General features: G+C 33.8%; 4 protein-coding genes across 5 annotated transcripts in view; 1 reads left to right on the forward strand and 3 right to left on the reverse strand.

Annotated features, from left to right (window-relative positions):
* Positions 1-49: 49 nt before the first annotated feature.
* Positions 50-9,290, reverse strand: LOC148181138 (uncharacterized). Of its 2 annotated transcripts, XM_088046660.1 has the most exons (6): positions 9,084-9,290; positions 8,596-8,691; positions 4,324-5,004; positions 1,361-1,501; positions 1,026-1,310; positions 50-977 (listed from the first exon to the last, which is right to left on the reverse strand). In XM_088046660.1, exons 2-6 carry the CDS (start codon positions 8,620-8,622, stop codon positions 708-710), a joined length of 1,404 nt encoding a protein of 467 aa, XP_087902786.1. In that variant the 5' UTR covers positions 8,623-8,691; positions 9,084-9,290; the 3' UTR covers positions 50-707. The 2 variants fall into 2 exon arrangements, with proteins under 2 accessions (XP_087902786.1, XP_087902777.1); XM_088046651.1 differs by lacking the exons at positions 8,596-8,691; positions 9,084-9,290 and adding an exon at positions 5,091-5,228.
* A 3,562-nt stretch (positions 9,291-12,852) lies between these two features.
* Positions 12,853-20,766, reverse strand: Sptz (zinc finger FYVE-type containing 26 spastizin). The gene is made up of 11 exons (XM_088037801.1): positions 20,661-20,766; positions 19,353-20,551; positions 16,624-18,207; positions 16,476-16,574; positions 15,410-16,422; positions 15,262-15,360; positions 14,953-15,215; positions 13,946-14,908; positions 13,690-13,896; positions 13,259-13,644; positions 12,853-13,133 (listed from the first exon to the last, which is right to left on the reverse strand). The coding sequence occupies exons 2-11, from the start codon at positions 20,538-20,540 to the stop codon at positions 12,942-12,944; spliced, it is 5,994 nt and encodes a 1,997-aa protein (XP_087893927.1). The 5' UTR covers positions 20,541-20,551; positions 20,661-20,766; the 3' UTR covers positions 12,853-12,941.
* On the forward strand, positions 18,217-19,346 carry LOC148181140 (uncharacterized). Its single transcript, XM_088037814.1, has 4 exons — positions 18,217-18,581; positions 18,627-18,909; positions 18,958-19,107; positions 19,156-19,346. The coding sequence occupies exons 1-4, from the start codon at positions 18,222-18,224 to the stop codon at positions 19,344-19,346; spliced, it is 984 nt and encodes a 327-aa protein (XP_087893940.1). The 5' UTR covers positions 18,217-18,221.
* Positions 20,767-20,890: 124 nt separating the features above from the next.
* LOC148181141 (lutropin-choriogonadotropic hormone receptor-like) overlaps positions 20,891-27,605 on the reverse strand; it is a 40,175-nt gene continuing 33,460 nt past the window's right edge. The window contains exons 13-15 of the mRNA XM_088036838.1: positions 22,492-22,653; positions 21,585-21,911; positions 20,891-21,467 (exon numbers count right to left, since the gene is read on the reverse strand). Coding sequence (XP_087892964.1) covers positions 21,010-21,467; positions 21,585-21,911; positions 22,492-22,653 — 947 coding nt within the window. The 3' untranslated portion in view covers positions 20,891-21,009. The remainder of the gene's footprint in view (positions 21,468-21,584; positions 21,912-22,491; positions 22,654-27,605) is intronic.

Raw genomic sequence — 27,605 nt, forward strand, 5'->3', positions numbered from 1 at the left:
AAAAAAAACAAGTGAAGTATGAAAGAATAAGGTAGAGCAAACAACCTAATATTAAGCAAAATTTTATTTATAAAAAGGAACATAAAAGCAGACTAGACAACATTAAGTTTCTAGCATATTTACGAATATTTATAATATATAAAAAATACGTTATTTTGTGTAAATAAATATTCTCCATTGCACAGCACCATAATCGCAATTGTTAAAGTTTACAAAAGTTCGTACGAATAATATCAAACTAGTTTTATGCAAAGTAATAAAATGTAGTTTACATGAGCAACATGACTGAAAGCTTCGTTTTCAACACTTAGATTCTTTAATTGGTTTCTTTATAAATAAATATTGCGTCTTTTTAAAACCATCATAACGTGCAGAACTGTTAAATGTTGAAAACAAAGTGAGTGTTTCTTTTCCGAGGATAGGCTTTTATTCACAACCCTAAAAATTAAATTATTACCAAATACTTTGTATCGGTTCGTGTTTAATAAATAATGTAAAAGTAAGTACAGAAGCAACGTTAGAACATTACTTTTGGTTTCCCGAGGTGTTTGTTAAGTACGTATCTATTTAAAGAAATGAAATCTAAATCGTAAATTACGTAATTTAAAGTAGTTAGACTAATTCGATTCGTTGGCGAAAATTTATTTGTTATTCATGAAAAAATCATTATTATATTTCAATGTTGGCAACCCTGTTACTCCCACAAATCATTTTCTGCCTTTAGTTCCAGGCTTCGGTTTGTTAAAAGAATAGTTAGCGCATTTCGGAATGTGTCGTTCGGCAGCAGCTTCATTAAACTTCCTTCCACAATGAGGACACTGAACGTAATCAGGATTGCTAGAAGGTGGCGGTGGTGGTAAATCCGAAAGTTTTCCACCCTTAGCAAGATGAGCTTGTGCCGTTTTAGCAGCTCTAATTGCATTAATAAATTCTTCGTGTGTCCGGCGCCAGTCTTTTTTACTTGCTTGTTTCGTTACCTGTAATTAAAAAAATGCACCAAAAACTTCCAAGCAGCGTTGAGTTACCTTGCTGTTAGTAGCTTTGCCACGTCGCGCATATTGCTCAAGCTCTGTTCCTTCAACACGATGCTTGGTCGCATCGTAGATTTTCCGCTTCTTTCTCATGGTCTTTCCACATATAGTCTCATGTTTTTCTAAACGGTCAGATGCAAATCGCCTGTTACAAAATTTACATTCATTTAAGTCGTCCCGTACAACAGGAGATTTGGCAGTTTGATTGGCTGATGGTCGAGCATTGCAAGGGGCCTTCGCTGATGAAGTGGTCTGCGGGGTTGCTTTTTTATTAGAAGTCTAATAACAAAACATTATTAAAAAAATTCAAAAGCCTACATGAACTCTACCTTGCTAGCAGCTTGCATTGTCTGCGAAGCTGATCTAACTGGTGAAGATAACGGACTTGATTTAGAGGATTGAGAATGAACAGAAGAACTTGAGAGCTTCTGCGGTGATCCTATCGGCTTTACAGTTCGATTGACAATCGGCTGGAAAGTAGTCAAATTTTAATTACTGTCAAAAACGTCACTGTATTTGCCTTGTTAACAATTTTTAGTTTCGTGAAAACTTCCAAAACCTCTTTATTGTTTAGCGTTTTTGATAGCTCCGAAAAATGGTGATTCAACATAATGTTTCTACATTATTTCGAATTCACGAACGATTTAGTCACTTGTTGACACATTATGATTCGCTTGAAGGAGGAAAAATTGTAAAAAGCATTTCTATGGTTTCAATTGATTTATTCGCACAATACGACAATTGGTTCATCATAAAAAGTTTCCGATGGTTGTAACTTTCTTGAGAAAACGCGATCATTTATATCGATCATTTAACACAAAATGATATGCACAAGGTAAGATGGACAAAGTCCATAATTTCATGCAAGAACGACAGAAAAATGTGCGTGAATTGATACCCAGAAGAAATAAGATACAGTAGAATGTGGTTGTTGCGGTATTGAATTTGAAACGTAATTTGTTCACACTCTAACATAAATAACCACAAAGGATTTCCACGAGATAAAAACATTATGTCATCATTTACATTGTTTTTTAATAAATTAAGAATAAATTAGATTTTAACAACTTTTTTATGAATATTTATATTAATATATTAATATTATGCCTGTATCTTTTGATTTATCTTTCGAACTGGTTTATATTATGTTAAATTCTAACTGAAAAAACATATTTTTCTTACACAAGAATGGGGTTATTCACCAGAGAGAACTCAAAGTTTGTTGCATACATAAGGTGCATTAATATTCTCTTACGCCCTAAAAGAAAAGTTGATTTCAAATTTTTAAATCTTCACTTTGGTGTTTATATCTACATGTTGACTTTTGCATGTTTGTTTCTTAATTAAAAAATGACTATTCATAAATAATTGAACATTCATAAAATTAAAAATTGAAAAGTTGATGCAATGCCATAAATATTGCACGCCAATGGAGGAAAGAAAATTATTAGTATACATTAAGCTGAATTAAAATAATTTATTAATGAATTATTACAATAATAATTAAAAGTAAATTGTTATATTTAAATAATGTGGAAAAAATGAAAACAAATTGCTAGTCAACGATTTCTAACTTACAATAATTAGGTGCGTTTCAGTATAAAGTTTCCAAGTTTAAATGGATTGCTGCCGTATTTCGCTTATTATAATTGGAATGTAAAGTTATAACAAAATAATTCGAGGACTAAATGATTTTTTTTTGATAATTATTATGTATTATTTTATTTATTTTAATTAAATATTTTCGTCATAGGTTTTTTTCGCACTTGTGTTTCTAACATATATTCATATAATTTTAAAAGATTAACTAAATTTTTTGAAAAAGAAAACTTCATTCGATATCTAGCTTATTTGTGAAGTTTGTAAAGTTACTGATACTCACTTTACGCAGAATTTCACGTGGAATCCAAAACAGTGATCATTTTCCCCGTGTGGCAAGATATAATTGCATTAAAAGCGATTGAAATTTCGGAGGGTGATGTTCAATTTAGAAATTTTCAATTCTCATTATCTCCCAAACAACGACAGAGAGAAAGATGCGGTTTGCGTCATCGTTTTATTCGCCCTTGGGCCGATAGAAATCCGTTGTTACACATTATCCCAGATTCTAAATTTCTATTTTTTCAAAAAAAAAATGTACGTTAATCTACTAATTCCGTCAATATCTCGCTTACTTGTGAAGTAAATTCAAGTTATTGCTGTTCATGTTACGCAGAATTCAAAACTGTTAGAATTGTTAACGTATGTCCGCAAATAACTGAATAAGAAGCGATTACATATCCGATTTTTTTGCTCCATCACCCAAATAGATCAAAAGATGCGGTTTTCGCCGTCGTTTTTCTCGCGTTTCGGTTGGTGACAATCCGGTGTTACATATTACGAATTCGAAAATTTAATTTTTTCGAAAAACCCATGCAGAATTTTAAAATAACAATAACAAAATTAATAGTATTATTTTTGCAATTAAATGTTATAAAAATAACTTGATGCAAAATGCCAATAAATAACATGAAGAAACTCAATTGGATATCTCGACTTAATACAAATTAGAAGGTAAAATATTCATGCTTCAAAACTGTTTAAATATTTATAAAAACATTCTTAATACATGTGACCTATAATTTAATTAATGATCCAATCTTTCGTAACTTCGATTTTACTGACTTCTTTATCAAATCCATGCTGTATAAAACAATTTTTTCATACTGCGCTAATGTAAATATGTAATTAAATGAACGCAGTATTATAATGTGGGAAAATTGTTCACTTAGTCAGATTTTTTTAAACATTGATTTTATGGAAGGACCTACATAAATTTTGCAGAGAGTAAAATAATAATAGGGCCATTCTGTGAGGTATTATTAGCTACTTAATATGAATACACCATTTGACCCTGAAAAACAATGGGGGCGATAAAATCAATCGCAATTAATAAATTATTGGATGAGCCGCCGAATGCAGGAATACTATCAATGGAATAGATGGAAAGTTTTGGCAAGTTGGATTTAATAGTTAAAAAAAAATATGGTTTTTCTGTTAACGGTTCATTTAAAAACATCTCATTTAGAAGCATCTCAGATTCTTCGTTACGTAATCGACGATACCGAATGATTCACACTATTGAATGCAAACAATTTAAGCTATTTTTTAGTTATAATTTAATAAACATGAAAGTTTGTATTTACTGCGAACACATGACCATTTTAGGAAACAGTTATATCAGGCATAATAATTATTTAAATTAAATGTGAGGTCATTTTGAACCAATAGGACACTTAACGCCACTGCTTACCTTCGTTTCTTTTCGGAAAGTTTTTCCTAACGTGTTTGGCCCCGATCTCGTATTCTTTTCCGTCCGTGCTGTAATAGTTTCACTTGGCAGTTTTCCTCCGAGATTAGCTAACTTTCCGGTGAAAATTGGTTCATCTGGTTCATCAAACTCCAACTGTGGCATTTCTTCATTGTCTAGAGAGTCATTAAGATTTTGATTGTTCATCATTTCTATCAATGAGTCGGAGTTGAATTTATTAAAGGTTTTATTTAAATTGTCACACTCGAGTCTTTGCACTTTGAAGCTCTCATCTCCGTCGTTGTTATTGTAAATGGAATGATACATCTCTTGTTTGTTGACGACTGGTTTTCCGTTTCTAATCTGACTAACACTCTTTTGAACTGTTGATTTCACGACGGTTCTAGATGAGGTGGTTTTTATTCTATCCATGCTTCCGCCTCGTTTTTGGTTGTTCGCTCTTGACGCTTTCAGAGGTTCGAGGGGGTAGCTTTTGTCGATTCCTGCTTTCTGCCGCCTTTCGTCAAACATTTGACGAACTTTTCCTCCGCCTGTTGATCCTAAACTTGTGTTACTTCCAGCACTTCCACGACTCACTTTCTCAATTGCCTTTTGTTGTTGGTTTTCATACAGTCGGAGAAGTTTTTCTTCTCTCTCTTGAATTTGTTTTTGTTGAAACTTGGCCTGAAAAAAAGCGATTTTAATTATAATATGTAGATTAATTTCAATCATTAATTCAGTATTAAATCAAAACGATTGTTGACCCTTACATCAAATCTAGCTTGTTGAAGAGCTTCTTGTAAACTTTTTGCAGCCCAAGAAGTTTCATAATCTATAGATACAACAGAATTTAAACTAGCCGATAAATATTTCTGCATCATGAATTTGTAGTAACCTACAAAAAGTATAGTAAACAGTTTAGCGTAAGTAAACTAACTGAATAATATCAATATGTAATGCGTGTTATAAATCCCAAAAGGCATGCGCTCCTTGGTCCCTATTTAGTGGTTTAAAGGGGATATTTATGGAAGCCGGTGAAATCCTTGGTAATGATTTTGATTGTAGAGAGGTGCGTTTACACTTCAGGGAAATCATGAATAAAGCTTCTACAATCTACAATTCGCGGAAAGATTAATTTCTGAAAACGTTTCGAATGCAAAAATTAACGCCTGCATTGTGATGTGATATAATGTTTGTTTTATGTTTCTCACTTATGAATATGAATGTTTTATTTTATTCATGCAAAATGTACCTAAATTTGTTTGTAAGGGGAAATTAATTAGTTAAAATAGGAGTGTCCGCGCAATAAAATGCCATTGAATCGTTTAAAACAACAAAATTCGTAAAGTATGAATTTTATTTTATACTTCTAAATTTTTATCATTACAATCTCCATAGTTGGTTAAAATTAACCCAAAATAGGTTTTGTTTCTTAATAGAGTTATTTACATAAAAGTCAGGAAATGACACATTATTGACGAGAAGCATGTTGAAATACCTGTGCCGCGTATTTCAACGAACTACGGTCAAGTAATAAGACATTTACTAACGAGTTTTGTATTAAATTAAAAAAAAACTTGAAAACAAAATATTCTAATGTCAAAGTGTCATTTTGTGAATCTGTCACGTAATAAGTTTGACATATCGATAGGTAAAAGTGTAAAGTTATATTTTGAGTAAAAAAAATAAGTAAAGTTAAGAGAAAAATTTAATTAAAATAGATGAACGAAGAGTAGTGAAAAGAAGGTGGTTATTTAAAGTATGAAGTAGCAAACAATTCAAAGATTCATGGTTTTGGGTAATTTAAGATTTATATATTCGATTTTTACCAAATTATGTTTCTCCAAGATGTTTTAGTTTTTAATGTGTCAAGTTCATTTCATTTCGTGTGAAACCGCTGTAAACTAATTTAGATTTTTCTGAAAATAATTTGGATAGTGCAACTGCAGCTTCGTTCAGAACGTCTTTTGGGATATTTTCTTCCTGGTTATTTTTTATTTCAACCACACTTTTAAAGTTTAATAAATCGGCAAAATTTTCAATTTGAGTGAAGTGGCACAAAAAATGTACGTCCGTTGTTCGGATTAAAGAGGTGAAAATCAAATCAGTGCCTGTTCGCATTTTGGAATGTCGGATAAGCGAGATGTTACGGTACTGTATTGTACTGGTTTAGCACACAAGGCGAATCTGAGATTTTGAATGGATGAAATTTGTTTATTCACGTGTATCATACAATTTTTTTCAAATTTACTAGGATTTAAAAAAAAAAACATTGCTTAAATACTCTTTTCTGTAAACTAGTTTTGATTTTTCTGGTAATAAATTGGATACTGCAATTACTTTGCTTTGTATTGTTTTAAAATTAAGATTATTAAATATATAAAATGAGAATTTAATTAGTGAGAATTGAAAAAAAAAAAAATGTAATTTATTCATCTTTAATTTATTTAACCAAGAATAAAAGAAATAAAATTGGCGATTTATAGCAACAGAATCTAAATACTGTAAAGCTACAGAATTAACACAAAGAAACTAAAGCATAAAGCTCTGAAAGGATCCAAAGATTACAAATATGTAATCAAAAGAAATCAAATCAAATGGAGAACAGTATAATTGCAAACGGCTGCATACAAAGGTTTCAAATAGTTCTTTTTAGAGGATCTAAAAGGTCTGAAAGGGTTTTGTAAAGCAACTTAATTAAGCGTCTTAAGGCTGTTTGACACGGTCACATATTTTCTCAAATTTTTACGAATAAAAATTTGAGAATTTATTTTCAAAAATAAAATTCTCGTGGCAAACAGCAAAATAGGAGAAAATATTTTTGCAAAATGTGCCAAATGAAGAGAAAAACCCCCAAACCGCTGATTTTGAAGGTTAGCAAACAGAAAACATTTTTCTGCATTAATTTTGTGACAAATTTTGAATGTCAATCGACAGATATTACGAACAAAAATTTGAGAAAAAATGTGATCGTGTCAAACAGCCTTTACTGTATTCCTAATTTTTAAATCTATTTACTATAAACGGTGAAATGATTCGAAAGCTTCGATTTTCTTAGGTTTAAAAAAAGGTCGTTATTTACCAATTTCCACAAGAACAGGAAAGGAAAATGAAGAAAGTAAACTACAATTTTATCCAAGCAGAGACATTCTGTACCAGTTTTTAGTATCTAATTAGTCCAGTTTAACGTATCTTCTCTTGAAGATCTTGCCTGTTTAAAATGCATCTCAACATCTCATCTGCTGATAAACCAAAGCTGAAGCACGATTCGTATCTTTTGTATCCCATGTCCAAATTTTCGCAGACTTTGTAGCTACCACGTCAGTGCCGTGATTAATAACGACATTATGTAATAATACTATATAAGGAAGATTGAGTTCGAAAGACGAGGTGAGTCAGATATCGTGGGTGCCGACCGTCAGTTAACGCCTGATCAACCAACCTCGACGAAGCAGTTTTACTTGCTGAGGTGAATCAACCAATTTTCCAATGTCAACTTTCACATTTTCGCGTGGATGTATTATTTTCTTGTCTACACATTTTAACAATATATTGATTTCAGTTGATCTACGTATATTCACACGTCAAACCTTTTATAGCGACGCCGACGCCGGCCGGCAGGAATTACCATCAATGGGTCATCCTCTTTAAGATTTTTTATGAAGCGAGTCATCAGCTTATTATTAATTAAACATACTGTTAAGGATGTCTAGCATTGTACATGAGCGACGATTAATTGTAACCTTGTTCTATTATTTAGTACCGACTTCAACATTGATAAATAAAGAACTAATCCTTGACAAGTTAATATTTTTAAGTTTATATTCATTAAAAATGGTGGTGGTAAATGCAGTTTACTTAATAATAAACTGTTAAAAAATAAAACCTAATAAAATTAAAATGTCTGGACGGGGTCGCACGTACTGATGATACCTAATTACGAATTTATAAGTGCATTTCTAGGTCGTGTTCTGCACAATCGATCGATTTCCTATAGGTAGAACTGGGCCTATGTGTCATCGGTTCAAACAGGTGTTCGTCGCACAGGTCAATATGGATTACCCGCGTATTAGAACTACTTCAATTTTTATGAACTTTGAAATTTAAATGAAGTCGTGCTTTACGAATTTTATTGTTGCAAAAACTCATTTGCCACTTCAAGGTTTTTGTGGGTTGCGCCCTGTCTTGGAGCCCACACAAACTCTAATTTAGGTAAACATGTTTTCAAAGAAAAGGCTATTTTTTATAATGATTTTTAAACCAACATTTACTTACTTGCATTTCGGCCAATCTGGAAGTCATCTTGGATTTTGTTTACAACGATTCGCTATTTTGGGCAACGATGTTTGGTTTTTAAAACATACTCCTTAGCTGGAAAGAAAAAAAAAAAGAAAGTCACGCTTTTTTCGTTTTAGTGATTTTGGTCAAGTCTATTTGGGACAGTGGGGTATAAAGGTTGCATGCCGATGTCACTAAAAGACACGAAATATAGATTATTTAGACCTGTGGTTCTGCAACAAAAGCGCTCACACTTGGTGCATCGCTGGAAGATCTTTTTTCTTATAAACAAAAAACAGTTTTTTCAAGTAGAATACTTATCTGATGGGTTTTAGTTCTCATGCAAGACTTTGGATTTTAAAAGCTTAGAAAAAATAAACAGTACCATCTCGTAAAATTTTTTCTTCCTTTTTTTATATTACAGATAAAATCAATGGACTAGGTTTTAATTATTTATTGATAGAATGAACTGTTCATTAACTTACCCTTCTGGAATCACGTGTATTTCTTGCTTCTCCGAAAAACAAAAGCGATTTGGTCGCCGGTACGAAGACGAAGCAACTGAAAACTGTTTATTCCACACGACTGGTTGAGGTTAACTGCCTTGCTTCTGCTGTGGGCAAGGTGTAACGGAGCAGCAGGAGAATTGACTAGTTGCTAACCGCACTTTCCTGCATGAAGTCGAGTCATAAATTTCTTTCCAGACACTTCGTATCGGTCATTCACAAATCAATGCATTCACATTTCTTATAAATGAGTTGATGAGAACTTGTTGAAGTTAAAGGTCAAAGTGGAACATTTTCAAGAGGAAAATATGCGCATTTCAATGAGCTTTTTTATTGCTTTCTAGGAAATAGTTTTGTTGCATGTGTCGGATAAGAAGAGGCTGTTGACATCAAAAGTATTATTGGGAAAACTCGCAACGTGGGTTATGAATAAAAATAGTTGAAATAATTTTGTGATATTACTGTTATTGCCTAAAAATATTTTTTTTGTATAGTGCTCGCATCCCGGATTTTCTTGCGTTCGATAAATGGAGCTTTTAAATTTTTTACACAAAAAACATGCTAAATGATAATTCTGAATCTTTATGGTAAGAAATCATTAATTTAACTGTAAACAGAATTCAAAACTATAATAATTGCGACTTGTAACGGGAGTTTTAATCATTTATGTGCAACCTACACTTATTTCCCGCGGACACAGTTTTAGACTGATAAACTTCGGCTGTATCGGTAAAATGCATACGAGTTTATCACCAGCTTTAGCCACCCTCATATACAAATTGTTCTATTTAAAAGAGATAATGAATAAAACATTGTCATAGTGGGTTTATATAAAATGTCAGTTGCAGCATCCAGTCCCAAATTTGCTTTAAATAAACAAGATTAAGTACCTACTCAGCTAAGAACACCCATGTCACCCAATGGACCTACTTTTTTTAGTGTCACGATAGGGAAAAATGAGCTCTATTGATTGAACCGGCACGCATTACTATTATCATTGTCTTCAATCATTTTTCTATATTCGTGTCAAGTATTTAATTACTTGATTGATAGAAAATTACGACCACAAATATTATTATTATGAAAGTACTTTTAACCAGTCAATAAAATGAGGGAATTTGATGGATATTAGACATGTTATTATTACATCGATGCCCCACCTAAGACATTCCTGCCCAATAACTTTGTCATTTATGAAATGATTTTAACGTAATTTTAAACTAAGATAAAGAGGTAAAAATTGATTTGACATTGCTGACGACATCTTTTTCTTAAAAAGGTCAATTTTATTTTTAATTTTATATTTAAATTTACATCATTAAAAATTAATTTTATCTTATAACAGCGAAGAAAAAATAAAAATCAACCGTCCAGTTTCTAAGAAAAAGAGCAAAAACTAAGCTAACTTTTCCAAAAACAAATTTATGATTAATTTCAACCTACAGAGGCCTATTCTGGCTTTATTGTGGTTTATTATTTCGTATTTTTAGAAACGGAAACCGTTAGAATGTGTAAAATTTTAAACTTGTCAAAAAGCTGGGTAAGCGGGGTGTAGCAAAATCAACTAATATTTTCTTAAACGGGAACAAAGATCTAACACATTTTTGGTAAATGGATGTAGGTAATTTTCATGTTTAACGTGTTAGTAAACAATTGGAATAAAATTGCATTTTTTACTTTGAAATAGTTTAATTCATGTCAGAATCATGTACATATTCAATAATCCTCGTTACAATATTTTCTGTCGATAGTTCATTAATAAGGATCATTATTGCACGATTTTAAATGTAAAATTATTAGTTGATGAACAATTTTTTAGTATGTGTATTAGTTTTGGGTCAAACCTGTAGAGATGTGAAAAACACGTGACTTGAACGGGAATCGAACCCGCGACTTCGAGGATCGGAGGCAGAAGTTCTCATCTCACCAATTTGTTGTAGCTAACCCTTTTTGCACTAGACTCACTAAAGGCCTACAATAATACACCAATATTGACTGTTTTTAGTAAATTAGAGTTTTTGTAAAAATAAATAATAATTTCGCCGCCAAATAAATAACTATTAACACAATTTACTGGTACTATGGTGTTCAATATCAATAATATGTATTAATTAGTTAATGATGTAGTGAAACAGGATGATCTAAGACAAAATTCTTGGAGATCTTTTTATTAGGATTTCAGTCAAATTCTTTTTGTCTGAACTTTTTATTTCTCGGCGACCCAGTAGTAGTATGAAGCTAATAAGACGAGAACTGAATTATTTAACATTTTATCTTACGATCTACATTCAATTTTACTATCAATTATTATTATGTTTTGTGGACATATAGTGTCACTTATCTATTGCGATAACAGTGGCTATTTTTTTATATTTATGTAAGACTTATTGTCGAAGTCAGATTAATTTAGCTAGAAAGGCTAATAAAAGCGGTGACTGCCATTCATGTATACGAATTAATAATAAAATTTTGTGTTTAATTGAAATGTGCTAACAAGTTATTGATGATAATAATATTTTAATCTCTAAATTTAATTCAAACTGTAAAATGTCGTTTATTAACCAGGCAGTGTTTAACAGCCCAAATATAATAAATTCGTCCGGAATTATGTATTTGGCTTAATTTTTATTTACGTTCATTCCAGTTGAATTTTAAAATAATTCAGAGACATATCAATCATATGGATATTTTCTGCTGTTTACAACATTTTTGTTGTTTATGTTTTCACTATTAATGTTTATTATCCGCTCAAATGAGCAAATAATAAAACTTTACAAGATCTTATCCATAAAACAAAAACATTTTATAGGTACATATTTGTTTTATGTACTCGTATACGGAGCTTATAAATGTTTTATAGAAACCACAAAAAGACGAATATTGTCTGGGACTGCGCTTGTGATCTAGTATTAGTTCAAAAACATTCGAGACACTATTGTAGTTAACCAGCTCCACAAAACCACGGGAATGTGAGGAATGAGCAAGGGGGCGATTTAGTGCTTTGATTTTATGAATCCCCTGCGTCGACGTCTGTATGTTATAAGACTTCTAAGAGACCTTGTTTGAAGATATTTATTGAACTAGTTCGTGTATTTCAAATTTTAGTTGAAATTATATTGTTCCACCGATGAAGATAAAGATTTTATTATATTGAGATTTTTTTTTAAACAAAATTCCATACAATAAGTCGAAAATCCAGTTTTTAGATTTACTTATCCTAAAAGAAACGAGAGATTAATGATTATGTAGGAGCGTCAATGTAAAAAGTGGAAATTGACAACTGTTTAATAATTAATCTTATGTAATGATTTTTTATTATCGTCCATCTGCGGTAATTTCAAGGGTTATTTAGATGCAGACATTCAACGAATAAAGTTCAAAGGAAGGCGTGTGGGTTTTCATTTCCCAAAGTGAACTCACTGATTAAATTTGTGTTTTGATAAGTCTCGAAAGACGAAGTTTTAAATTTCCCAAACAGGTCTGTATCCATTGCTAACGTTTTTATGGCATTTCTTTAATGGCAGTAAAAGTAGAGATACAAAACAAAATTGGGCCTTACATTTTGTCATTAACTTTTAGAGGGCTTTCATTCCTACCAAAATTAATTTGTTCCGAACCTCCGAAAATATTCTCGGGAGTGTGGACAATACTAATCAAACTACACAACGTAAAGTGGGAAAAAAGCCCTGCGTATGTTATTTTGTGTTATTTAGAAAGTTCTTAGTTTTGCAATAATAACTCACGGATATTAAATAGTAAAAGCTATATTTTCTAAATAGGAAAAATACAATAAAAATAGTTTTATACATCACAGCCTGTAACGCACTTGTTAATGCACTACGATTCTTTGGAATGCGACATAGAAGTTTGTGGGGAATTGTGGAGTACTTTCTGACAAAGTGCTTTAATCGTGGGCATGTTTAATAATTCCGCCTCTCTTTGAATTCTTCGAACATCAGCAGTACGTTTATACTTCACGGCTAGGAAATATGCAGTTTTCAATTGTTTTGCTTCAATATATGCCGAAATCTACAAAAGAAGTGGTAAGTCATCAAATTCAATTGTTTAACGAAATGAGTCTATAAACAATAACAAGTTAACGATTGACCCATTGCACTGAACAAACTACAAAAGTCCAGACTCTTAAGTCTTACCTTTGTTGCTTTATCCTGTATTAACTTGATTAAATCCTCTATCTTCGTCCCGCTTACGTTTGCTTTAATCAGCGTCGCCACAGCTTGGACCAGCATTTCATCCAACATGTCTGAAATAGCCGAATCGTTAACTCCTGTAGACTTAATACAGTTAACAAGCTGTGAAATTCCATTGTAGCGCTCAGATTGTGCCAGTTGTTTCCCAGCTAAGCAATACACTTTGATTGGTCGTAATTTAAAGTCGTTTATAATTTTTGATGCCAACTCAAAACCCTCTTCAAGATTTTCGCCGGTGATAATGACCATCACGGCGAGGGTTATCTTATCGGACGCAGAGCCAAAAAGGGTTGGAAATTTTATGATTTGGTCGGCCATAACTGTAGTCGCTGAAAATTAACGTGAAAATTTGGTAATTTGTGGTTTTTTAATACCTTTGAGGGAATTGAGATCACGCAGAAACTGTCTGGTGTTGACACCCGAAGATTCCCATTGGGACAGATAATTAACAACTTCAACTTGTCTTTTTACAGTGTTGATGTGTTTGTTTACGTCTTTGGTATCAATTTTCATGACTAGATCCGGGTTTGTCAGCATACGCTCTTCGAAACTATCTTTGGAATTGTTGCTCGCATTATCAACTGAAAAGTTTGCGTTACTTCATTAATTTAGCTTGTAAACTATGAGCACCTGATGCAACTTCAACCCACTGCTCTTGTTCTAAAATTTGCCTTAAATGTTCCTCGCCTTTATAGAGATGCCTCACATTGTTTACTAACTCGGTGAAGCTTTGAACGCCTTCTTCATAGAATCGTATACAGGTCATGGCAGCGCGCACGTAGTCTCCTATGTACAATTGGAGCTGATACAGACAATTCAATAACTGGTGCTTTTCCAGATATCGAAATAGTTGTTTCAAATAATCTTTCCAAACATTTAAAGACGAGTCAATTCTTGACATCTGCTCCTGCAAGACGTTTACGGCGCCGTCTCTAAGACACTTCATGTAGACTTCCACGAAGAGCTCCGGATTTAACTTATTTTCAATAATACACAGAAGCGCGATTGGAATATCTCCATGACGCACGTAAAAATCCAACAAACTCAAATAAGTTCCATATTTGGTCAAATAGAACACACATTCGTCGTAGAAAATCGGATCGATCGTCGGTTTGGTTGTATACATATTTACTTTTTTTCCCTCAGCGAGAGAGAAATTCCCACCGGCAATCTCTTTTAGATTTTTTATTCGATTTACAACACTTATTGCAGTGTCTGTGTGGACGGTAAACGGCGCTAATAAATTCAAGCGGTCATCGATAGACCCACCGATGCTAAGACCTTGCGCTTTTTCTACTACTTCCGGTCGAATCGTCCGCGTTTTTGTTTCTAATATTTGGATGATCTCATGAAGTAAAGGAGGATCCTTGGCTGGTTTAGATTCGGAGCCAGAAAGGGTACTGCTAGTGGAAATCCTGGAGGAAAGTCGGGATCGACTAAAACTCAAACTGTCCACACTCAGGTTTAAATCGGATCTGCTGAGCGTGGAAGAAGTTTCGAACTTGTTCTTGTCGAGGCACTTTTGGAATTTGTCTCTTGCGACGAGGAGGCTGCCAGCTTTGAGACAACTCTTACCCCAAGCAGCGAAGACACCTAAGAAAATATTTAATTCGAATGAGTTTCGAACTATTATATACCTGAGTTGTCGAGTCCAGCTTTGGTTGACACTTCCAACGCCAAATTCCACTGCTCTCGCTGCAGCAATTTATCTCTGAGGCGGCGAAGGACAGTCGCGTCGATATAAAGATTTTGGGCTCCGATCATGGGCATTAAATTCAAACAACCTCTTTCGGCTAACAGAGCCAACAGGTCTGCTTGAGAGAGAATTTTATCAGCCATAGAAGCACCCGCACTTGACATGCTTTCGGCTGATACAATTTTCGCCGCTGTTGCTAACGACCTAAAAGAATATTTGCATTAATTGGACATGAAAAAATGGGAGTTACTTGAGCATTTTGACCACGAGGAGATAATCAATTTCTTGCGTGGGCTCCTGATTGGGTTTCAACAGCCTTAAAAGAATCTCGCACTGCTCTAAAAGAAACCTGAAAACGGAATTAAATATTTTTAAAACTTGATTTTTAGTTCACATACTTGGGATACGTCACACTCTTCGAATGGTGTCTTAAAATCGAAAAACACAGAGATGTGCTCGGCGCGTGTTCATACGAGAACTCGTCTCTCACGATTTTGTTGTGCTCAGGATCATCGTTCAGAACCCACTCTTCGATGTAAGAACGAGTACAACCTTTGTCGGACGAATGGCTCTCACTTTTCTGCATAGTCTGGTTAAAACAGTCCAAACAAACTCTCACCAGAATATCTCCGTACGTCGGTACTAACATCCTCTTTACCGAACACGCGTAACAAACGACTCGGCCACACCGCCGACAATGATGTCGTCGATTGAACATGGAAAACGTGACCTGTCGACAACACATACACTCCACCACCTCGTCGTTTTGTATCCATTCTTCTTTCGTTGGTACGGTTTCTGGTACCACAAACGGCTTCCTATCCGACGCCAAACTCAAAGAATCCAACGACTGCAAGAGTTTGGCTTCCGGTATTCGAAGAACTTGAGGCTGTGGATGCGTGATGACACGGAAATCTAAGCTTTTCTCCGCGTATTTGCGCAATAATTGATCGATTTTTTCCACGGTGATCACTTCTTCGTCGTTGTTGAGGTTGTGGGTCCTAAGAGTGTCCAAGATTGCTCCAATTTTGTCCAACTTCGTGTTCATTAAAAGAACTTCGAGGATACTAAGAGGTTCGTTTATAAGACAAAAGAGCTGATCTTGTTCGGATGCTGCGAACACTGTAAGCATTTTGAGGCTGACTTGGACATTTGTGAGAGACACATCGTTGGTTACGTTGTTGTTGAGGTAGTCAGCGATGAACTGGAGGTGCTCAAGGTTCCGAAGAATTGTAAGAAGATTGTAGCAAGTGTTAAGAGTGTGCTCGAACGGGAGACTATCAAGAAGAGTTTTGATTTTAGGGAGAGGGAAATTCAGGTCCATTATTCTTGTGAGGTAGTTCGTAGACACGTTAGTGAGAATGTTTTCACGCGGAGTGTAAAGTTTGATGAAGTTTTGCAGATAGTCCACCTGTAAAAAACACACATTTATTAAGAATCATGTTAGTCTTGCTCAGAACACACTTTATCGGTTAGCAGGATCTTATCCAGGGCGTTTTCCAGTTCGTTCTTGCAGAAATTGTAGCTTTTATACCAGGACTTTAGCTCAAAAACATACCTCAGCTGTAAAGTTGGAAATTATTTCTTTTAATTGTTTTTGATTAACACGTACCTTTTCGTTCAGTTCGACGTGTGGCAACCACTCGCGCAGCCCTTCCAACTTTGAATCCAACAGACAGTCGAATCTGCTGACTTCGGCTCTGATAATATCCTCCACAAACTTGCCGGGCCACCTCTTGAAATTATTAAGAATTGTATTGATTCTCACGTCTCTATCAGAGATATAAAACGCGTATCGATAGAATTCCGATTCGGCTCCTTCTTGAACTATGTTAACCAATAAATTATCCTTCAAATTGATCAAATCCGGCTTCTTCTTCAACTGGCTCTCTGGAATACTGTCAATGACATCAAGAAGATTCCTCCAGTTCGTGTGTTTAGAGTCTTCGAACACTTCTTCGGCTGTTTCCAACCCATCAGAGTTGTTACTTTCGTGTGATTGCAGTGATACGATATCCTGCTCGACCAAATACTCTCGCATATGCAGTCTGACATGTTGCGTGCTGATGCAGTTTTGCAATGCGGCGACAATGTCGTTCTTATCAAACAGCTCTTTCAAGTGTTGGATTTTCGACATTTTCAGATAGTTGAAGAAGGTCCGGAGACGAACCTCGCTAATATCAATCTTGACTCCTTGAACTTTATACATCTCGCTTAAAATAAACGCGAGCAACCAGTTGCATTTCTGGATGTAGATTATAATACTGGGGCTTGGAATGTACATCATATTGTCGTGGTACAACTCCTCCACGGTAACATTTTCTTGCACATGAAGATTGATGGTAGGGAAACAGTTGCCGACCACGTGGTATAAGAAATCGAGTTTCAATTTGCAAAAGTACTTTTCAAATTCAGTGGGGTCCAACTGTTTCTCAAAAAGAAGCTTCCCAGTGAGCTCGGAGCGGTTATGATCAAGAATTTCAAAATATGAGGTGTGTTGGCCTTTCGTGATGATACCGGAAGTGTTCTCTTCAATGAAGAAGACTCTCGAAAACGCTTTCAAATAATTGAAAATACGGAGCAAGAATTGGATGGGTTCTTTCTCTCCAGTCTCTTGGATGTAATTCAGAGAAATGTCGTTCATTTTGAGCAATGTTTTGTGGCTCGGGTGATTCTTGTTCAAAGTGCCTCTCTCTGTGATTTCAATGTGTTGTTGAAACTCGTCGAAGAGTTTCGCCATCGTCGCGAAGAACTCTTCTTTGTTGTTGTGTTTATTTAGTTCAAGACAGTAATTTGGGGAAGCCAGTATTTCCGGAAGAGCCACATCGTTTTTTTCACCCACGTTCTCTGCAACGCGTTTGATTCTCCGGTAAAAAGTTAAATAGCCCGAGCTAATCTCCTCATCCAAGTTAAACTTTTCTTCAGCCAGTTCAAGCAATATTTTCGTTTCCTCCCAGGAGTTCGGCTGTGTTAGAGCCAGATCAAAAACATTCATAAACGTTTCGTTTTTGAAATGAACCAGTTCATGTTTTTTGGACAACTCTTCTAGATCTTCAGTCCCTGGAGGATTACTTGTCAGGAAGTTTTCAACAGTCTCTTTCAATTTCCCGTTTTTTCGCAAAAACTTTTTGAATTTAAGAAAGGCCTCGGCGTATTTAACTTTGTGTGCTAAATCGCTCGTTCTTAAATCAAAAATCTGAAAACAAAACCATGACAGTTAGGCGGGTCTGTATTTTCTTCGTTTTTCTGTTTGTAAAAGTTTCAACAATATGGCCGCCTCCCCATGAGATAAATTTAGAAGACAGCGAAACTTTTGTCATTTCGGAGTTGTGGGATGATGATGACTTGTTAAGCGATGACGATGAGATGATTCGAGTGAAACCATCAGTCAACCAAAACAAATATTTTAAGATCCACCAAATGGCTCTTGCACATAATAAAAGGGAATTGGAGCTAAGAAAAAGACCTTGGAGGAATGTAACAAAGATTGCAGAACGGAATTTTGATTTGGAAGACCCCATTCCGTGGGAAGGAGGATTCGTTGATAAAAATGGGAATTTCATTCAGCCGGTATTGGTGGTTGTTTTTTGTGTTAAAATTTTAGTTGTGTCGTAGGATAACGAAAACGTGTATTACCTGAATGAGATGGCGAAAAGTTTGATTGACAGTAAACTTAAACACAAGAGACAAGAAAATGAAGATGAGGTGAAAACGGAACATTATGATTACGGAGGTTTTAAAGCCGAATATGAAGCTGAAGTTCGGAAAGAAAAACTTGCCAAAGATACGTTCAATTATACGGACGTTAAAGAGGACGAGAGTGTGAGAGAAGCTCTTGACACGGTAGTCAACTTTAAGGAGCCCAAGAACTGCACTGCTGAGGAAAAAAAGGGGATTGGTAAAGTTTTATATGAATAGACCTGTTAAAAGTTAGCTGTTATTTCAGGCATCGGCGCCATAAAGTGCATCGTAACCGACTTAAACACCGCGAAAAGTAAAAATTCCCTTTTGAATCTCCTCGAAAAAATCTTAAAGATCTCTCTTATTTGGTTTTGTATTTATGCCCTGATAGCAATACCGTGTTGGTGCGAAAAAGGTACAAACTACGAAAACACCTAAACGTTTGCCAAGACAATTGTTTTAGGATGGTGCTGTTGCTGCTGCTGTTGTAAAATCTGCAAACCCATCGAAATGATCGAAGAAGCTAAACGATTTTATACACAAAACCCCGTGGGAGTGCTCCTTGACAAAGACGGCAATAAAGTGGAGTTTCCACCAACAAGATACGAAATCCACACACAAAAAAAACTGGAAAAAGCGTTATTTAATCTGTGAACTTACCTGAATTACTTGATGGGCTCGTTCGAAATTCTGGCGTTTTAAGCAAATATGGATGAGAGATTCCGGTGGTGCCAACATATAGTTCAGAAGATTGTTTGCGGATTTTGACGACATTTTCGTGTAAATTATTAGGTCTAACCGCCACAAGCAATCTGTGACGTGACTATTTAAAGCCGATATTTTTTTGAATTCGCTTGTCTCTTTATCGTGGATTTTCTTGAGTTGTAAGTCGTCAATAACAGATTTCAGCAGAAATAAAATAAATCTGACTTCTTTTTCTTTACATGAAAACACCTTCTGATTTCTATTGAACATCAAGTAGAAGATGTTCTCAAGTAGTTCTACTTGGAGCGTTTTGTCTTCGAGTTCTAGTAACCAAGTTCTTATTTTTTCAAACATACGGTTTTCTACGGTTTGAGTGTCGTTAAAAAGAACGAGTTTTATCAAATTCGCAATAATAATGAAACTAGTGAAGAAGTTCAACTCGTTTACTCTCGAAGTTGATGCTAGTTTCTCCAGAATGTTTTCCCAATAAGATGAGTCATTCAAATCAACATAATTTGATAACGTGTCTAATAATGTGTTTGTGCTGGCAAAAGTAAACAATTCGTTATCGTTAACGTGCTCCTTCAACAAAGGTTTACAAAACTGAGCGATTTCAATAATTTTTTTTATTTCTTCGACGTAGAACTTCCAAAAGTCATCCAAAATTTCCGTGTTTATCTGAGATGATAAGGAGTGTATGTAACTAATATCCACATCACTTGAATTTGTCTGAATCACATACTTTATCAGATTCAATTTATTGAAAATATTCGTCAAGGGAATAAGTTTGTCGTGTCCGCTGGGATTAAGAACAATCTCAAAAATCCAGTGCTTTTTCTCATAAACATAGTAATCAAAAAGTGAGGTCGGATCTTCAATATTTAGAGCGAAAACAGATTTGTCATAGTCCAAGAATCTCTGTAAAATATCACGGTTCTGACTAGCTAACAACGATAGATAAACAATGTCTTTTCTTAAAATGTTCTTATCGTATAAATAATAAACTTTAGGAATAAATTTTTCCATAAAATACTGTTCATCATGTTCATTTACCGTACAATTGCTTAAATATGTATAAAAACACGAGGGATCCTCGCTTTTGTATTTTAGTAGCTTATCTAGAGTTGATATTAATTGATCCATTGTTTATTTTTCTAGAAAAAAAGAAAAAAAAATAAGTGACCTAACCTTACTTTAGGCGATTTTCAACATAATTAACGTTGCACAAACTTACGAAATAAAAGAAAAATCAAAAATAATTACACTATGGCGATCATTAGAGGGCTTCAGAACCTACACTATGAACTGTGTCACTATTATTATGAGAAAACAATAAAACAGCTGATTTTGACAGCTGCTGACCTAGTTTCGGAGTGGGGATTTATGTGTGGTAGGGTTGGTATAGCGGAGTTAAACGAAGTAAGCGAGGGAAAATTTGAATTTGATTTCAGGAGTTTACTATTTCTTTGTTAAGCCACAGTAAATAGAAAAAATTATTTTTGACAATTTATTAACATAATTTAACACGATGGAATGCACATTTTATTCAACAAAATTCAACACACAAAAATCATGCACTACACATTTTCTCAGAAAACAAAGGGTCCACTCTTTACAAATTCTCCGTTGAAGTGAGTTTTCGACAGTCATCTACCATTCCTATATTAATCTGCTGCAGCGAGTACTCAGGTACGGCCATCAGTGAATCAGGACGGGATCGCGCACTATTTCTTGAGCTAGTCCTCACCATTGGCACTTCCACTGATACGATAGTCGTAAGAAGTGACCCTCGATGATTATTTCCTCCCGCACTGTTAATTTTCACAGTTCCTTCCCCACTTGTCCTTTTATATTGAGGTCCAGAACCGTACGGTAGTGGTTTACCACCGATTGCACCTTTGTGTCTTTCAGCTCTGTCTTTGCACAAACCATAACGCCCCATTAGGATGAAAAAGTCACGGCGATACTGTTGAGTGAGAAGTGCGTACAAGCAAGGATTTGCGCAAGAGTTCAGTGGGTAGAAGAAGACGAGAAGAATTTTGGTTTGTGTCACTGTGATGAGAGGATGACCTAGAAAAGTTAAACTATAAAAACAGAATTGAACCTTAAGTTAGTTTTATGTCGCATAAATTGATTGAAATCTATGTTTCGTGGACCGTGAAAAAGGTCGCATTTTCACGCACGTACCTAGAAGAGCTGTAGTGCTGAAAAACGCAATCGGAGCCCAACACGCGAAGTCCGTAAAGACCAGAAGCGCCATCCTTTTGGCCACTGTAAGGTCAGACCGGACGGAAGTCGTAGATCCCGTATGTCCTCCTTCTCTGATGCTTTTATACATACTTCCGTAACAAACGCAGATTAGGGCAAAGGCGATAGCATTGAAAGCCAGTAATGTGGAGAGATAGATGGTGTCGGCTTTGCCCTTATTTTCAAGAGGGAGGCAGATGCTGGTTTTGGAATAACTGCTGATTCCCAACAGGGGGAGGCACGCCATGAAGAGGGCGCAAATCCATCCTAAAAGGTTCAATTAAAAATGTGAAGAAGTCAAGGATAATTTAAATAAATTGAATAAAGTTTATGGAGCTTAAAAGTATGAATTCGCTTAAAAATGTTGTATTTATTTTACTGTTTATAAAATATGAATTTATTCATTTACGAAATGCATTTAAGTTAAGTAATTTGATTATAAACAACGTATGGAGCGCTAACAAAGCCATATAGCCGTAGAATTTACGGCGCTGATTGAGCGATCCAGTTTATCTTTAGGGCTTGATGATAATAAACCAATAATAATCCTTGAGAATAATAGGTCAGATAGTTGAATTTCCACCACTAACTTCTCTTTAATTACTTACTTAAAAGACTTAAGACATTTCAGGCTTCAAGGAATTCTATAATTTTGATGACTAGTTTTAGTACCAAAACTATAAACTTCACAGTCATATTAAAGTATTTATTATTCGACTGAATAACCCGAGTTCTATGCAAAAACATGTTTGTAAAAAATGGTAGATGCGCCGGGTTGGTTACACTTGTGACACTTTAAATTAACATGTAATTGACCTGTTGTAAATAACACATGACTAACACTTACCTGCGATCATGACGCGCACTGCCGTCCGTAATTTCAGTCGCTTGTTGAGGTGGATGGCCCAGGTAATAGTATACCAACGCTCAGTCGTAATTACGGCCAAAGTATACACCGAAAGGACATTGCCGAAAATGGTGAGAGTACCAGCAACGCGGCATCCATTCCCTAAAATGACAGATTACAACTTGAGTCAACAAGAAAATGTTTATTTAATTTTGTAATTAATGATGGATTTAATTTCGATCACAGTTTCCAGAGTTTGTACAAGCAAGGGCTGTTGAATTCGTGGTAGCGTGGGAGTAGGGAGACAGTGACATTATGAAATCATTATCTTACATGCGTTTACTAATTAAAGGTTGAATTTAAAACGCGACAGACATGTTCTTACATTATCCAAAAGTGCTTGGTAAATAATAATTGAGTTCTAGTATACTGCGGTGTAGTTTATTGTTTGGAACGCTCTGATAATTTTTTTGCAGATAGTGACTATCGATTTCCTTCATTCCTTCATTTGCAGTTGTTGTTTGGGGGATGTTTTATCTTTCGCATCAACTGAGCGAAAAACTGATTTGTCGTGGACAACAGTAATTTTATAATTCTGATAAATCGCAAATCAAACACAGTCTCTCAATTTGTGATAGTCATGCTACGTTGTAATTCGCAAACTGTTTGTCGTGTAGAATAATAAATTGCAAGAGTAAACTAACAATTTTCTTTGTTCTTAAATTTTTGGTATTATTCAAATTCGTATTTTCTGGGATTACATTGAGTTACATCAGCTACGTTTTATTTTTTGTTTTCTTTTTATAAACTCTTTCGTCTTCTAAAATTAATATCGTTATTATATTTGTTTAGCTTTTCTATACAATGTATATCTCTGGTCAACAAATTGTAGGCTATATCTCTATTTTTCATTTTGTAATTTCAATTTGGCTTAATAGTTATTTAGTAGATAGTTTTGGGTGTTTCTAGATGAAAATTTTATTCAAATCACAGGTTTCCAATTGCACAACGCTTTTTTCTTCTTAATCCGATAAAAAGCTAATTCAGAGGTGGTTTTTACTACAAGGTTATTAAATTCGCTTATTTGCTCGGTGATATTATTTAATATGTCAAAAATTCAGAACTTTACAAAAATTAAATAATAGGACAAATACGATTTTGACTCGAAAAATCTAAACTAAATATCTGCATACATTACCCCAAAATGGTATATTTTTGCTAAAATCCCAAATAAAATTTCAAACCGTGTTTATTTAAATATTAATTAATGAAAAATTGTTTTAATTTAAAATATAATGAATGGTATGAAATTGATAACTGAATGCAATATTCTGGATTAAATTTTCTATTTTCGCTAATTTCAGGAATACAAGTATGAAATTTGGACTTTTTACTACTCTTAACACCCTTATTAATTCTACCAAATTTCGTGGTTTTGGAACATCAGTTTTTTTTTAGAAAATTTTTATTTTAGGAAAAACAAAAATTTACAATATTCTAGATTAAATTTCGTATTTTCGCTAATTTTTCTAAAATAAGATTGAAATTTGGACCTTTGACTACTTTTGTCACGCTTATGAACTCATAAATTGGGTCAAAAACAATTTTTTTTAGAAAGTTTTATTTTAGGAGGAATATTAGAAATATTATTCTACTTAGGAATAAAATTTCCAATATTTTAGATTAAATTTTGTATGTTCGCTAATTTTAGGAATACATGAATGAAATGTAGAGGAATTACTACATTTTACACGCTTATTATTTCTGCCAAATTCTACAATTTTTTTCATGAAATTTTGAATCTGTTTAATTACAAAATTTATATTCTATTTTACTACATGTTTAGATTATTTAAAAAAATAATAAAATGACACCAAAAAATATAAACCCCCTTTTTAATGTTCGTTACTAAGATTTTAAAAACACGCTCTTCTAAATTCCCCAAATTTATGTTAAACGAGCAGATTATGAAGCAAAACGAGTTGCTCGTTTAATTAATTTTACGTGTTTACAAATATAAATTCTGCATCTATATTCATGAAAATGTTCATGTCCGCCATATCGAGTCTGATGAAGTTGTTAACTTAACTAGATCCGTGTTAGCCTGAGAAGTTGCACTTAGATAATAATTAGTAGTTTCATCATGTTTTTTTATTTTGTGTATGTACACGTAAATTTGAGAACAATGGAAATTAACTGAAAGTTTAAATGCTCTCCAACACAACTTGCTTATATGCCGTCAAATCTTATTCATGCATGACATGCTTTCTAAAGGCATATTGTTCTAAGTTATTGTTTTCCGCTTTACCTAATGGAGTGGGCGGGATATATTATCTCAGGTTATCTACATTTTAAAATGATAAATAGAGTGAGGTCAGGCACATAATTAAATTAGTATTTTATGTTCTTTTAATATACAATTGCTCTTCTTCAAAGTAAATTTCTTTAAAACTTTTACTCAATAAACTCCGCAAAAGCTTTAAGGTAATTTTGCTGTGACGAACTGCCAGTGATAATATTGCATAGACCACAACACGCAATTGTGTTTCGATTTTCCACTTTTCGCAGACAATGAATAGCATTTAACAAACAGAAAAGTAAACCCATTTATCAACTCTCCTCTTTTGTTATTGATAATCGCTAATAGTCATTATCTAGATTTTCCACAATGGCAGGAGTTGTGTAGGTGTGTCCTAGATTTATTCGAACTTAAATTGAATAGAAAATGACAATGAGAAGCTTCGAGTACGAATTGTATGAATAATTCGTCATTGCGTTGCTCTTAATTTTATAAGTGATGCAGTGTAAAGCCACTTTGACCGAGTATGTAATCCTAATTGGTCAATTTTTCAACCCTCAATGAAATTTAATGTATATAATTGTATTTTCCCCATAAAGACGTCTCATCCATTATCTCTTTGACGTAAATTCAATAGTCTCCATCATCGCTTGTGACTACCCTTAGGCTACCGCCCGTTAATATTTATAGGTATGGACATTACACATTATTTTACCCCTGCACGTGGGCGACGGTCGCTCAAACAAGCAAATATTAGGAAAAGCCAGTGGAAATATTGATATTTCGAATAAATTTAAATACTCGTGACACGAGTTTAAACAGAATTATAAGGCAATTTAATAAAAGATAAAAAATAAATTTCCTTAAATCAATAACACTGACATTAATTGCATTTTCCTCGATGAAAAAGCGTGGGGTGACAAATAAATTTCAAGCACGAAGGGCTTAAAAAATGAAAGGAAACTTTACGATTTTGGAAATGCGAATGAAAGTCGCGCGAAACTTATTTAAAGTCGGAGTATTATTAAATGAGAGGATTCCAGTCGTTTCTACTTAGAAAACTGGGAATTGAATTTCTTAATGAAATCAGAGTTATGGGTCAGTTGGCTTCATGAATGAGACTAAGAATTTCTTATTCTTTTCTTAAACAGGATGTATCAAAAATGGCGCATCAACAGTGTACGACCTGATTATGCAGACAATTCTGAATATCAGATAAAAAATTAAAAATTCCTTTCCCTTTTATTTTTTGATCTATTGTTCTTCGAAATTAACTTAAAACTTTTCAGTAGATTGCATTTGTAGTGATGAATCGTCCACATTATCGCAAGTTGTATTATATTTCTAAATGCGGATCACAAATTTTACAGGCACTTACGATTTTAAAATTTCCTGTAAATTTACAACCGCTGCATTAAGAAATGCAAGTTATTCTTTTAGTTATAATGTCTTATAACATGCATCAATCCTTAAGTTTTTAGATCTCTTAATAACTCTCGATAATTCGAACTAAATACTTGACCCCTTGTATAATTCGAACAAACTCTGAATTTATTACTCGTTAAAACAATTTTTTCTTGGAAATGAGAAGAATTGATTGATAATAATTCAAACAGAGACTTTTACTTTACAAATCTTTATAAGTAAATCGAATTTTTCCAAATGGTTACAAAAAATTCTTGTTGTATTTTGCCACGATTATTTGGCAAATCATTTAATTATTGTTTTATGTTTATATTTAAAAAAAATTTTTTCTTAATCCAATTTTTTTTATAAAACTAATTTCAAAAGAAAGAAAACTCGCTAAATTAAAGTACTCAGTGATAATTAGAATTATCGACATTCAACTGTAATTGTTGCAGGCAAAAATGTGTACTAAAGTAGTCAAAAGATTATATTTAAGTATGCATTGTATATATTAGCATTTATCATTTTATTAAAGTCAGAAATCTCAAAAAACAGTATTTTACAAAATGCATGCCTACGTTTTTCGCAAATATCATAATGATTACATTTTCATGTTCTCTGGGTCAAGGATAAGTCTATTATCTAAAATTTTGAAAAATGGCATTTCTTTTTTTGGGTAGTACTAAAGAAAATGAATATTAATGGAATTGGATAAGACCAAATAAGCTTCGATTTCAATATGACAAAGCGATTTCCCTTCAGGAATCACTGCACAATTCTCCGGTAAAATTTTATAGACCAGTCTGTTTATATTTGACAAATTATTTTACGTCGATATACAAAACGTCTTCTTATTTTGCTATTTATTCAAGAAAAACTTATTTTAAACAAGAAATAAGAAACAAGCATTTCTTAATCAAGTCGTACTTATATTGCAACTATGGAACAGTACTCCGAATAAGACAGACTTATTCAATAAGTTCGACTTCATTAAGTTTGACTCAAGCAATGACTTGAGAACTGACTATGAATTCGGGCCTAAGTATGACTTGATTAAGAAATGCTTGTTTCTTATTTCTTGTTTGAAATTAGTTTTTCTTAAATAAGTCGCGAAATAAGAAGACGTTTTGTATATTGACGTAAAATAATTTGTCAAATAAAAAAGACTGGTTTATAAAATTTTACCGGAAAATTGTGCAGTGATTCCTGAAGGGAATTTTCGTCATTTTCTTCAGTTCTACCCAAAAAAAGAAATGCCATTTTACAAAATATTAGGAGTAGTTAATAAACTTATCCCTGAACCAGAGAACTTGAAAATGTAATCATTATGATATTTGCAAAAAACTTTGCATTTTGTAAAACGCTGTTTTTTGGGATCTCTAACGCTAATAAAATGGTAAATAATAAT

This window comes from Gnatocerus cornutus, chromosome 1, assembly GCF_029298725.1.
Source record: "Gnatocerus cornutus isolate USDA-ARS CGAHR chromosome 1, icGnaCorn1.1, whole genome shotgun sequence".
In the NCBI taxonomy this organism is placed as follows: Eukaryota; Metazoa; Arthropoda; class Insecta; order Coleoptera; family Tenebrionidae; genus Gnatocerus; species Gnatocerus cornutus.